Here is a 12,955-nt window from a genome sequence, read left to right as displayed (position 1 = left end):
AAAAGGGGCTCAAGAACCACTGTGGGCCACACTTTGAGAACCACTAATCTAGAAAAATTTTATTCATTCTTCAAATCTTAGCTATCTCTCTGCACAAACCTTCAGTTGCCCCCAAAATCTGTTTTCTCTTTCTTTTTTAGTAACAGAACCCTCAATTTTTAGCTGAGCTCACGGCTGCTCAGATTTAAGTTATACTTCCCAGCCTCCATTGCAGCTAGATGTGGCTAAATGACTCAATTTTGTTTAATGGATATAAGTGAAAAGTGTTAGGTGCAACCTCTAAGGAGCATCCTTAAAGGGAGGGTGTGTGTCCTTCAAGTGAGGGTATGTGTCCTTCCTCAGGCCTGCATGGCCTTCCTGCAGTCTGGAATACAAGCACCCTCCCAATTGTTTACAAGCCTGCATTTCTAATTTACGTTACCTAGCAGGCTCCTATGGGCATTTAAGTTTACAACCCTGGCCTAGACCAGTTCCTTCTACTTGCATATTCAACAGTGTTAAGTGTCTACCAGGCCCAAGGCACTCTGCTGGGTGCCGGGGATGTGATGTTGAGTAAGTTAGACATGGTCACCACTCCAGCCTGTGACATAGACACTACATTGTCCATTACAATTGGACAAGTCCTACAGAAGGAAAAACACAGAGGACAGGGAGAGCTTATCACCAAGAACCCACTTCAACTGGGAGATCAAGAAAGGCTTCCAGGGGAAGTGTGTATCAGCTAGCACTGCGCTCCGCTACAATCGAAAGAAAACTCAACATAACAGAGGCTTCAATGAGACTGAAGTGGATTTCTCACCTGAAGGAAGCCTGGAGGCAGGTGGTTCAGAGGTGAGGGAGCACCACACCCTACCCCAGCAGCAGGATTTGGGCTGTTTGTATCTTGTTGCTCCACCATCCTCTGCACACGACCTCTCCTCATAGTCTGAGAAGGCTACTCAAGCTCCTCAGTGGAAACAAGGGTCACTTGTGCTAAGACCGCCCAGTACTCTGTGCTTCTCCCTTGCAAGCACTTGTCCCAGTGTAATGAAATGATTAATTGTTTAGTGTCTCTCTCATAGGCTAGAGCAGTGACCACGTCTGTCTTACTTAGCACCAGACCCCAACACCCAGCAGAGTGCCTTGGGCCTGGTAGATCCTTATTACTTGTCGAATACTATTTTTTAATATTAAGTTTTATTGATAGTAAGTTTGTTGTGCTAAAACATACACAACATAGTATTTACCACTGTAACCATTTCTAAGTGTACAGTTCTGTGGCATTAAATACATTCACGTTATTGTGCAACCATTGCCACCGTCCATCTCCAGAACTTTTTCATCTTCCCCAACTGATACTCTGTACCCGTTACACACTAACTCCCCATTCCTCCCTCTCCCCAACCCCTGGCTGTTGAATACTTTTTCAATGAATGAATGGAGAGGGACTAGAGCAAGTGTCTCAAACTTAAATGCCTACAGGAGCCCGCAGTGTAGTATAGATAAGAAAAGCAGGCTGGCTGTAAACAACAGGGAGGGGTGGAGACTGAGGTAAACTAGAGAGTAGCTGCCTCATCTAATGAGGGCAGCCACTAACCACACAGCTCTAGCCGAGCTGAGAGTAGAAATTGTACCAGAATGTGAACCCAGAGTTGCCAGCTCTGCCAAAATTTGGAGAGAAGGTGAAAACCCAGACATTTATGTAACGTCTCCTAATTTTAATGTTGGCAACTAATTTTTTGTTTCGTTCTAACACTGGGTAAATAAAATAAAACATTCCAAAGCATTCTAGCTTAGGGCCCACCAGTTTGCAACCAATGGACCAGATGGACTATATGATGCCATATAGCTCTTGGGTCTGTCACCCGTGACTGCCTGTGAAGAGGGGTTCTGAGGCTCCAAGAAGCTGGCTCTCCCTCTGGAGTTTCCAAACAGGAAAAGAAAAGAGGAAGAGAGAGCAAATTTATATTGAACATTTAGAACTGCTGTGTGCTTTATATGGCTGTGTATTTTATTTAATCTTCACAACAATATAAGGCATAGGTATTATGCTCCAGACCATATAGATGAGGAAACTGAGGCTCAAAGAGTTTAAGAAAATTGCTAAAGATCACAGACCTAGTGAGCGTAACTGGTGGAACTGGGATTTGAACTCACATATCTGGACCCCAATCCCTGGGTTTTCCCCCTCACCCCACTGCCTCTCCTCGGCATTAAGAAAGGCCAGGGCGATGATGAAGGAAAGCCTTCTCCCATGGCAGTGGAGGGCAGATGAGGCCAACAACCTCAGTGGGGCTTCCGAGGTCTACCATCACCCTGATCCCTCACACCTATAGGTGACTTTCCGTTTTCAAAGCGCTTTCACATACATTACCACAGGCCAAGTCTTTTTGGTACGTATTACTATCCTCATTTTACGGAAGAAGTAACTGAAGCTATCTGCCCCATCCTGTGACTGTCAGCATGCAGAACGCAGATTTCCAGAAGTCTCCTGGTTCCTGGTAGAGAGCTATTTTTGCTGCATATATTCTGTCTCCAGGCTGGAGGAAGGATAGGAGGCCAAGGGGGGAACAAAGAGATGGGAAACAGAGGGAAGCCAGCATCACGGGCTGCTGACAGAGTGTTGGAGACCAGGCTACTGGAGAAGGAGGAGGACTGCCTGTGGAGTAGGGAAGTTGGAGGCCCCAGGTGCAGTCCTGTGGTGGCCTCCTTACCAGAAACATCTGCAGCTCACTGACACCCTCTGCAAAGCAGGCTGGGGGCAGGGCTTGGAGCTGAGGGAGTGGGGGAGGGGTCACAGAAGCTATTCTTTGTAAAACAGTCTTGGAGGGTGGACCCATCTTCACCCCAGGTACATTCTCCCTAGCGCCAGGACCACTTTCTGCTGCTCTGAAGGTGGTTCCTGGGCCTCTCAGACCCCATGGGAGGGATGAGCCGGCAAATTTCAGAGCCCAGCCTGGGCTCAGCCAGCTGGCACCTGCACCCCCTTGGAGAAACTGTCAGCCACAGAGTGGAGCAGATAGAACCCATCCCCTCCGCAACCCCATTCCCTTCAAAGGTGAACTCCACCTTGGGTGGGCTCAAGCAGGACAACCTAAGCTCCTCGCTTACCTCCTTTGTGGAAGGGGTGGCAGCAGGGGCTCAGACCTGAACCCTAACACCTCTGCCTGGTTGGGGAGGTGGGGCCGGGAACTTTCTGGGCCTGCCCCGCCCTGTGGAGATGAGAAGACCAGGTCAGGGGTGGGGGGCACACTGACAAATGGGACTGCAGATCTGAAGGAACACTGTATGGCCTCTTGCCTGACACAGTTGACTTGGCAAAGCTCTGGACCACATTTGGCCTCCAGAACTTCTGGACAGTGGACAATGGAAGAAGCTGTGAGGTCCACGGCAGGGCTGGGGGTGTATGTGCTCAGAGATGCCTCTTTGCCTCTCTTGTCCTCTCTTTCAGGCACTGTTCCCCCCATGATAGCCAGGCTGCAAGATGGCCCCAGTGATTTTCTACCTCCTTCAGTTCACGCCCTTATGCTGTCCCCTCTCACATTGTACCAGCATTGGTCTGTGTGACCAACAGAATAGAGCAGAAGTGACGGTATGTCACTTTCCAGATTAGCTTATAAAGACATGGTAGCTTTCATCTTGGCCACTCTCTACCTCTGGGGGAAGCCAGTTGCTATGTCACAAGTGGTCCTATGAAGAGGCCCGTGTAGGGAGGGACTAAAGCCCTGGCCAGCAGCCAACTGAGGGAGCCTTCTTGGAACAGATCCTCCAGCCCAGCCAAGCCTTCAGATGACTACAGCCCTGGCCCAGATCTTGGCAGCAACTTCACAAGAGACCCTGCACCAGAATTACTCCAGCTAAGCTACTCCTGGATTCCTGTCCATGTGAGATAGTATGTTTATCGTTTTAAATTACCGAATTTGGGGGTGATGTGTTATGCGGCGATATATAACCGATACACCCTCTTTCTTTTTAACAAGGACCTAAGATGATCTCCTCTCCCCAGTCCCCACTAAGCTCCCTGCCTCTTTGATGCCCCTTCCCCTCCAGGACCCCAGCCTGGAACATTGGTTTGCAGATAAACTTTGGAGAGGTGGGATGAATTAACCTAGCTTCCTGGAAGGCCTTAAGAGGACACCAAAACGGCTGGAAGTTAACTTGCTGGGAGGGGAGTGGGGCTTTGCGGAGGACAGGGAGGGGGGAGGGAGCTGGAATGTGTCACCCCCTAGGAGAGATCCCACAGAGAGGTGGGTAAGAATTAATCAAAGGAACACTGTATGCACAAGCCCAGGCCCCCTCTTCCTTCCGCCCTTTGCTCTTCTCTTCCTTGGTGGGCGGAGGATCAAGGTGGCCCTTCACCCTGCCTCTGTCCCCTCCCTGTCCCCTTTGTGCAGGAGCACGGGGAAGTCCCTGCAGAGATGCCAGTGAATCCTCGATGACTCTCTCATAAGACTCTCATAAGCCCAAAGGGCATAGGGTGTTACCTAGTAGAGAGGAAAAACACCGCCCACAGAACTTTCCAGGAAACCCCTGCCCCATTAAAATATGGGGGCTTCCACTACAGCTGTGGAGGGAGAGCAGGGTCATGGGGCAGAGCTGAGGAGTCTCCTTGGCTGGGGCGGGAACAATGCTTCAGAGGTTTCTCAAAGGGCCTTCGGTATTTCACCCTACAGTGTGATCTGTTCACCTGGAGCCCCAGAGCCTCCTTTGGTGCCATTGTTCTCTATCAGTGACAAGGCAAGGGTCCCCACCATCCTAAGTCTCAGAACCTCAGATTGCCTTAAACGGCTCACTATTCAGACTTCAGAGGGTGCCCCTCTCCCCCTGAGGGTCTGCCCAGAACAGAGGTGTCCCTCTCTCCCTTCTCTGTCCCCAAGTCTCTGGCTGTTGTGTCAGGTCTTCAGCCTCATGGTTTGTCTCTGTGTCACTGATCACACAGCACAGCGGGACACCCGTAGGACTTTGCCACAACACATGTGCCCCATGTGCCTCCTGCTTCTGCTGGCTCACTCCCACTCTCTTTCACTATTTTTCTTCCTCTTGCCCAGGGTCAAAGTTCCCTGACAGAGCTGTCTGCAGCCAAAGTCCAGAGCCCTGCACATACCGCAGGCGGAGCTCCAGGTCCTGGAGTTGGGGGGTGGGGAGGCTGTGGGCTGAGGCTGTGTGAGCACTCTGCTGGACTGTCTGCCCGGCCCAGATGAACGTCCTCTCCGAGAGTGACAGACAGAGCGAGGGGGCAGGCAGGCTCGTGGGGCTTCTGCATCGTCACTATGACCAGAGCAGGCCTGCTTCTGCCTTCATCAGTAGATGATCAGACAAGTACATCACACGCCTGGAGCACTTCACGGTTCTCAAAGCCCTCTTATCATCTGATAGTCACCAAAATTCATGTTGGTGGGTTGTCATTGTCCCATTTAATAGGTGAGGAAACTGAAGCTCAGGGAGATTAGCTCTGGTCACATCAGCAGAGCTGGAATCAGAAGCCAGGCCTCTTGACTCCCAAAGCTGCAGCAGCAGTCAGCTGTCTTGCTGGCTGGTTTTCTCCCCATGTGGGTTTCACTGAATCCCCTTTGTCAGACTCGGGTCATAACCTTGCCAGGGCCAGGGCTATGTGTCCTGAGGCGTGTATTGTTCAGTCCCTCCCCTGGAAGGTTCATAGGGCCTGTGACGGTTGCTGGGTGCACATGCATATGTGGCATATGCGTATGCCGACCACAGAGAGTGCGCCTCACAAATGCAGGGACTGCATGCGGGATCTGCGCCCGCCTTGGCCTCTGCACTCAATCTCGGGCCTGCCCCCATCTGCCCAGTACCTCCGGTGGCGTGTGACAAACAGTGACCACCGGGTGGCAGTGTGTTCTCGTGCCTTAGACCAGACAAGGCCTCCTAGAGCTGAGGAATGTGGGGGTGGGGCGGAGGCAGGCAGGAACGTCAGCGGCTGCCCAGAAAGGTTGCAAGATCTGATCTCCCGGCAGACTAGACATGGCAGGGCTCCTCCGTGCGCGTGTGTGTGTGTGTGTGTGTGTGTGAGCTGCAGCCAGCGGGCCAAGGACAGTGCTGAAGTGGAGCCGAGTGTGGGACCAGGTGTGGTGGGCCAGAGAAACAAAAATATAAAGGAAACCAAGGCGGCCAGCATGATCTGAGCAGAAGGAAGGAGGAGAGGGCTCTTGAGGTAAGGGGTGAGTGCTTTTTGGAGCTTCAGAAAAACGACTACCCAGGAAAGACAGAGACCAAGGAAGAAAGAATCACAAAGGAGCGAGGAGCAGAAAAGAGGAAGATGAGAGAGATTAGCTGGGGAAAGTAGGTCGGAAGTCTGGGGTGGGAGAAGGGAGCCCCCAGAGGCTGGGGAGACAAGAGCCTTCACTGTCAAGAAGGAGGCCGACTCAGGCTTGCTGCTGACAGGGACTTTATTTGGACTGAGCTGCGGAGATTAGCCAGCTGCCTCAGCTTCAGCTCAGGGCTGCTCCAGCTCCAGCTCCGGGTCCGGCTCCAGCTCCAGCTCCGTCTCCGGCTGTGCCTCTGGCTCCAGCTCCTCAATCTTGCTCTGAGCCTGAGGTGGGTGAATCCCATGCTCTAAGGCAGAGAATCTTCTTGCTCGCCACTGTGGGAAGACATGGAGAGAGAGGTGGAGGGTGGGAAGAGGAGAAGCATGAAGGGAAAGGGAATATGGATACTGAATCCATCTTTTTTCCCAGCTCCCTGCCCTCCCCATCTGGTCCCAGGCCTTTTTTCAGCCCCTTCAAGTCTCCCTTGGGTCCTTCAGGCACAAGGGGTCCCTGGCGTACAGACGCTTATGAAGAGAGGGTTCTGAAAGCAAGCTCAGGGGTCCACGTTGGTCATCTTCCCTGAGGAAGGGGTGCCAGACAGCACCCCGAGAACTAGGGGAAGGAGAAGCCAATGGCTGGGGGGGTGGGGGAGGGGGCCGTCCCTGGCTTACCTGTCTTCTCCGAAGGTGAAAGCCAAGGGCTCCAGTTACCAAAGAGAGCAGAAAGAGGATACCAAGGATGAGAAAGAGAGGGAGAAGGCCTGTTTTCAGGGCACCTGGGGCTCCCCCAGAGCGTTGGGCTCCTACGGAGAAAGTACAGGGTCAGGGCTGGAAGGACATCTTGCCACACCTTCATATTTTACAGATGCAGACAATCAGGCCCAGAGAGTTTAAGGGACTTGTCCAGATCATTGAACTAATTAGTAGCAGAAGTGGGTCAGGCCTAGACAAGAGCTGGAGGTCAGGTCCCTGGTTGGAAAGAAAAAAGTTGGGCCAGGGAGGGGAGGGGTCTGGAAGTGGGATCAATGACTGGTCTGGCATTGGGGGTGTGGTGTGGTGGCATCTCAGACCTGGGCCAGACAGCTCAGTGAAGTATACCGCTGTTCCAAGAAGCCTCTCTCCCTGGTACAGATGGCACTGCCAGGGCTGGGAGAGGAGTCTGGCCTCCTGCACCTCCAGCCAGGGTCCTGGGGAACCCCTCAAAGATGGCTCATTCACGGGGCTCCACATGAAGCGCTCTCGTCCGGATGCCGGAGTCACCTCACAGAGCAATTTTCTCAGGTTGCCAGGGAACCCCAAAGACTTGGGCGTCACTGAAAAAAATAGAGGGAAGAGCTCTTTTGGGGCCCCAGCCCCCTATCTTGAAACCACAGTTGAAGTCCCAAGGATCCATTGCCCTGCGCTCACCTGGGCTCTGAGCAGATGAGGTCCAGGAGGTGACCAGGGACATGGCCACGTTAGTCTTATCAAGACAAAGCTCTGGTCAGATCACTGCTGCTCAAAAACTTTCCAGGCTCCCTACTGCCTTCAGGGGACTGGTCAAACTCAGACTGGCGCGGGAGGATCGCACGCCAAGCACTCTTTCAGATTCTTTCACCTTACTTTCTACTCAGATGCTCAGAATGCCTAACAGCAGTCAGGTGCGTTGGTCTCCAATCTGTCTTGCACTTCTCCTGCTTGCACGACTTGGCTCACATCAGTGCCCCCTGCCTTGGGGTGGCCCCTGAATGAACTCTATCCCCCTTTCTGAATGTTTTGGAAACAGTAAACTAATCTAGAGACAGAGCATCTCAAAGCTGCACAGTGAGAGAGAGGGTGGGTAGGAGGACACAGATGGTGAATGGCCTTGAGCACAGTGAACAGGCACCTGAATATTTGGTGACACAGGCACTCGAGTTTAGACCCCGAGCCTGGCGTTTCCCAGCTGTGTGACTTTGGGAAAGTTCTCTGTAAAAAAGAGATGATAGTCTCTCTCCCATCGAGTTGTCAGGCAGAGAGCAGGGAAAACTGATGCAAAATAGTGGATGCTCAAGAAGACTTGGACAGAAGGAATCGGTGGGCTTGAGTGACTAGATGTGGGGGAAGGAGGAGGCCAGGTTTCAGGGTGAATGGGATACAAGTGGAGTTACTGACAGAAAGGCTAAGTCGGCAAGAGGACTGAGGCTGAGGCAAAGACGGTATTCAGAGTAAAGCTGAGGTGTGGGTACCATATCTAGGTAGAGATATCCAGGAAGCAGGTGGAATTCACCATTGGCTCTCAGGAGACAGACGTATAATTTGCGGGTGTATTCTTTATTCATTCAACCAATATGCATTATTCAGGACCTACTATATGGTGCTACTATTTAGAGCCACAGGTGAGCACTGCAGACACAGCCAAGGTGCCCTGGCTGATAGTTACCAATCAATCAACATGTCCTTTCTGAGGGTTTTTTTTCTGTGTTTGTTTTATATTGTCTTGAAAAGCCCTTGCTCAGTAAATATTTGCGGACCAAGGGACTGATTTCTTAATTCCTCCGAAATCCAGGCCACTTCCTGCAACTTTAATCCAAGCCCTGGCCCGAAAGTGGACAAGGATTCTAGAAATAGATTCCACCTCTTTTGAAATATTCAAATTTTTGCCACCTCTTCTTCTAACTTCTCAGACCTTCCCCCCAGTTCAGAGCAGGGGAGTCCCTTGGAGAAGAGTGGAACGTTCACCTAGTGACTCAGGGAGATTTTCAGTTTCGGTTCTCTATATGGGGGCGAGAAAAGAGGAGGCCACAAGGGGCAGCCTTTGCAACTTGTGCCCAGCGGCCTAGCATCAGGAGGCATATTTGCCCAGTTTTTGCCCAGACAGCCTTCCCGCCCTGTCCTAGCTCCCCTGGGATGGGAGCTACTCCTTTCCCACCTGGAGCTGACCTGTGATGACTGCCAAAGTGATCGTGGCACTGAGCTGCTGCCCCTGCAGATGGATGCAGCAGGTGTAGGTCCCAGCTTGGGCCAGGCTCACAGCCTCTAGTCGAAGGGTAAAGTTGCCATTGTCTCCAGCCACCAGGAGGTCAGGGCCTCCCCCAGGAAGGGCCCACCTGGCAGTGAGGGAAGACTGGGTCCCCACGCCAGGAGGCAGGTGGCAGGGCAGCTCCACCCTGGAGCCTGCTGCAGCATACACTGTCAGAGGGACTGAGGGCTCCAGACCTAGAGAGAAAAGGGAACCCAAAGTTAAAGCTGAGAGGGCGCAGTATAGAGTGGCTAGAGCGCTGGGTCTGCACAGAAGGAGGTGGTCATGCTCTGAAGAGGGTTAAGGAGCAGAATAAGGTGGATGAACTGAGGATGCTCAGAAACCCAAGATGTGGCTGGGCTGGCAGGAGGCCAAAGGCTAGCAAGTGAGGCTAAACGGCCAAGGGAAAAGATAGAAGGGGAGAAGGCAGCTAAAAAGCTGCAGTGGGATGGAAAAAGGGGTTAGACAGTGAGGCCCAGAGCAATCACAGGTGGCATTAGCTGCCAAAGACCTGGTTTGGGGACCCATATGTCAGGGGGTGGTGACAGGGGGCAGGAAGGGGTTGTGGTCAAGTGTGAAGGCAGACTGGAGGAGTTACCCAGAACAGTGAGGTTGTACATGATGGAGACCTTGAAGCCATCTCTGTAGGTGAGGATGCAGCCCCAGGGCCCAGAGTCCAAGGGGCTGACTTGGGGCAGGAAGAGGAGACTTCCGGTGAAGTAGTGATGGGGGGACTCCTGGACAGGGATTCTGCCCGGCCCGCGGAACCAGTGCACAGAAGCTGGGAGGTCAGGACGGCTGAAGGAGCAGTTCAAAATGACCCAATCCAATGTCCTAAGAGGCCCTGGAGGGCTGGCAGTCACTGAGCAAGAATAAAGAAGGTTTGATCAGCCCTACCAGAAACACTTACCCAACACAGCAGGCCAACTAAGCTGGAAGCTCCTGGAAAGGGGCACTAAGCTATAGATTTGTCGTCTTCTCCTGCCACGTCCCCCCACCCCCAGCCCAGTGCCTGGCACCTGGGGTGCTTAAAATTGATGCCCAGGGGTCTCCCGCCTGTTTCCCCTGCCTCCTGCCCCCAGTTTACTTGGCTTGGTCTACCCCCTTCCTTTCCTCCAGGCCTTGCCTGAGGATCCCCGCTAAGCCCACCCCCTGAGCTGAAATGAATCACTCTGGCCTTGCACTCCCCGCAACCCCCAGAGGTACCCTCCCTCCTCCACCCTGGCGCTGTGAGCTGGGGAAGGGGAGCTCACGGGGTGATACCACCTCTCCCTGCACAGGGGCGTTCCTCCTCCCACACGTGCTTCTCTGGGGGCCCCTTCCCCTCCGCAATCAGGCTCTCTTCTAGGGGCTCTCTGGCAGGGCCTAGGGCGCGGCCTTAGCAGCACGGCCTCTGCCCCAGCCCTTCCTGCCTCCGGGGCGGCGGGGAGCGGGGCGCCCTCCTCCCAGCCACGCTCCCCTCGTCCCGCCCCCACCTACTGGAGGCCTGGCCCACGCGCAGACGGAGGCGGCAGGGGAGGACGCGGTCCCGGAGGCGCACGGCGGCGCGGTACTCGCCGGCGTCGGCGCGGCCGGCCGGGCGCAGCCACAGTGAGAAGTCCCCGCGCTGGAGGCCGCGCTCGGCCAGCTGCACGTGCGGTGGCAAGGGCAGCCGCCTGCTCAGCAGGCCGCCGGTGGCCAGCCTCAGCACTGTGTAGACGCGAGGCCCGGGTCCCCGCGGGGAGGGCGCCGGGGGTCGAAGGCCGAGGGCTGAGGGGCGGCTGGGGCCGGGACCCGGCGGGTCGCTGCGGGAGAGAGAGGATCGAGAAATTCGAGAGGGAAGGAGCCCCAGGCCAGATGCAGTCCGACCACCCAAGGATAAGAAAACCCACCCAAAAGGAAGGTCTCTTGACCGCTAACCGCCCCTCCTCCGTGTCCCCTCACCCGTGCCGGCCCCGTCCCCTTCCCCCTCCGAATGGGCCAGCACCATCCAGTCCTGGAGAGGCAGGCATGCTATGGGATGCAGGTGTGGGGGAGCTGTCTGCGGAGGAAGGGCAGGCAGGCGGGGTGCAGAGCGGCAGAGGAGGCTGAGCCCCTGGCTTTAGAGGGACTGACAGCTGAGGGAGAACGCACAGGGCTGGCTTGAGCCTCGGGTTGTGAGTCTGGATGCCATTACTGCCGGATTTGGGGGTTCTTTTGCCCAAGTTTGGGGTGCATACCTGTCTGGTAGGTGCTGCCAAGTGACCCCTCCTGCTCGCAGAAGACTGAGATCCTGGAGGGGGATTGTGGGGCTGCAGGGGAGCTGGGCAGGAGCCCCCTCCTGGGCCCACACCACTGTGACCTCTGCCCCAGGCTCTGGAGCCTCCACTGGGGAGCAAAAGAGAGGCCAAAGGGAGGGGCTGTGAGTCAAGAGACTTAGGAGTAGAGGAGTCTCAGTGTCCTGAGGGAGAAACGGGGCTGGGGAAGACCTTGGGTTTCTGCCCCTTTCCTACCAAGGGGGAGACTGAAGAGAGGCTTTCGGGGGGGCTGAAGGACTGCCCCAAGCAAGGCATTAGAAGAATCCACCCAAGCTAGGGACCTTGGCATCTGGGCGGTCATGCAGGGATCCCTGCTGACCCCCTCCTGTGGGTCTGGAGGTAAACCCTCAACCGTCCCAGAGGGTCATCCCCGCCTTACCTGGAGCCACCCACAGCAGTTGCAGAAGCAGCGAGACCAGGAACTGAGCCTGCCGCATCTCCCCTTAGGCCTGGGCCACACTGAGCCCTCCAAAGGGAAGAGGTCAGAAGGGGAGGGGGCGGTGGACGAAAAGAGAGGTTCTGCGAAGAGGGAGGTGGAGGAAGGGAATGAAGAGGAAGAGGGACAGGGATGTAGGCCTGGAGAGAGAGGGCAGGGCCCAATGACCAGAGGCTGGAATCCAGAGAACGGCTGGCCCGATGAGGAAGTCCGGGTCGGGGTGGGGGGGTGTCCCAGGGACTAGGGCAGGGCAGGGCAGTGACAGAGCGGAGCAGAGGCAAGGTGGCTGTCTTGAGCTGGGAGGCTGTTGTGCTGCTCCCAGGGCCCTGCCCCTGTCCTTCTGCCTTCCCTCCACCTTCCCCACTTCCCCTCCCCATCGCCCCCCCACAAACCCCAGGGCTCACAGTTTCGCTTCGCAGTGGAAAGTCTGAGGGGGCTGATTCCCAGCAGCGTTACCCTCCACCCCTGTGGTGGCGCTCCCCTTGTTTATTTCCTCAGTCCTGGGTGTCCCCGCCACCCCCTCCACTCCCTCCCCCACCCCCCTGACTGTTCCTTCTCAGGGACCTTCTGCCCTTCTCTCCAAACCATTTCTGCCTGGAACTACCTGCTGGCCCACCTCTACACGGCCTCCCCAGTCCTCCATGCACACTTCCTTCTTGGCAGGCCCTTTCCTTGGTACTCAGCCCCTCCCTCATTCCCTCAGCCTCCCAGAACTTCATTAGCCCTGTACACCTGCCTCCCCACCCATGCAGCCAGTGCCTCCGGGGAATGGGATGGACAGGAAGCTTTCCTGTATCCTAAGAGATGGTAGGTCTGGGGAAGGGCACCCCAAGCCCAGGGAAAAGAAGAGCTACATTGTACCGAGCCTTCATTATGTGCTAGACACTGTATTGGACACTTCACATACTCATGAAATTATCCATTGCGCAGATGAGAAAACTGAGGCAGGCTCAGAGATTAATTTGCCAAGGTCAAACAGGGAGTGTGAAGACAAAAGCTCAGAGTGCGTGTGTGTGGTC

At 54.8% G+C, this 12,955-nt stretch overlaps 1 protein-coding gene and 1 long non-coding RNA gene across 4 annotated transcripts in view; one reads left to right on the top strand and one right to left on the bottom strand.

Annotated features, from left to right (window-relative positions):
• The window catches only part of LOC139083510 (uncharacterized), a 31,415-nt gene extending 27,571 nt beyond the window's left edge, over window positions 1-3,844 (top strand). Inside the window, exon 6 of one of the 2 annotated variants that reach the window (XR_011540292.1) lies at window positions 3,743-3,844. This is a non-coding gene — a long non-coding RNA (uncharacterized lncRNA). Of the gene's footprint in view, window positions 1-3,430; window positions 3,561-3,742 lie in introns of those variants that run through there. The other variant, XR_011540293.1, reaches the window with a different exon arrangement.
• Window positions 3,845-6,368: 2,524 nt separating this feature from the next.
• LAG3 (lymphocyte activating 3) lies at window positions 6,369-12,449 on the bottom strand. Of its 2 annotated transcripts, XM_070620576.1 has the most exons (9): window positions 12,341-12,449; window positions 11,880-12,076; window positions 11,423-11,570; window positions 10,704-11,008; window positions 9,823-10,086; window positions 9,146-9,421; window positions 7,315-7,557; window positions 6,917-7,047; window positions 6,369-6,580 (listed from the first exon to the last, which is right to left on the bottom strand). In XM_070620576.1, the coding sequence occupies exons 2-9, from the start codon at window positions 11,935-11,937 to the stop codon at window positions 6,434-6,436; spliced, it is 1,572 nt and encodes a 523-aa protein (XP_070476677.1). In that variant the 5' UTR covers window positions 11,938-12,076; window positions 12,341-12,449; the 3' UTR covers window positions 6,369-6,433. The 2 variants fall into 2 exon arrangements, with proteins under 2 accessions (XP_070476677.1, XP_070476676.1); XM_070620575.1 differs by lacking the exon at window positions 12,341-12,449 and having other exon boundaries at window positions 11,880-12,309.
• Between the last annotated feature and the right edge of the window lie 506 nt (window positions 12,450-12,955).

The sequence above is a fragment of the Equus przewalskii genome, chromosome 5, assembly GCF_037783145.1.
Source record: "Equus przewalskii isolate Varuska chromosome 5, EquPr2, whole genome shotgun sequence".
NCBI classification, from domain to species: domain Eukaryota; kingdom Metazoa; phylum Chordata; class Mammalia; order Perissodactyla; family Equidae; genus Equus; species Equus przewalskii.
The sequence above is the reverse complement of the archived record's forward strand: the minus strand, read 5'-3'. Positions and strand labels throughout refer to the sequence as shown.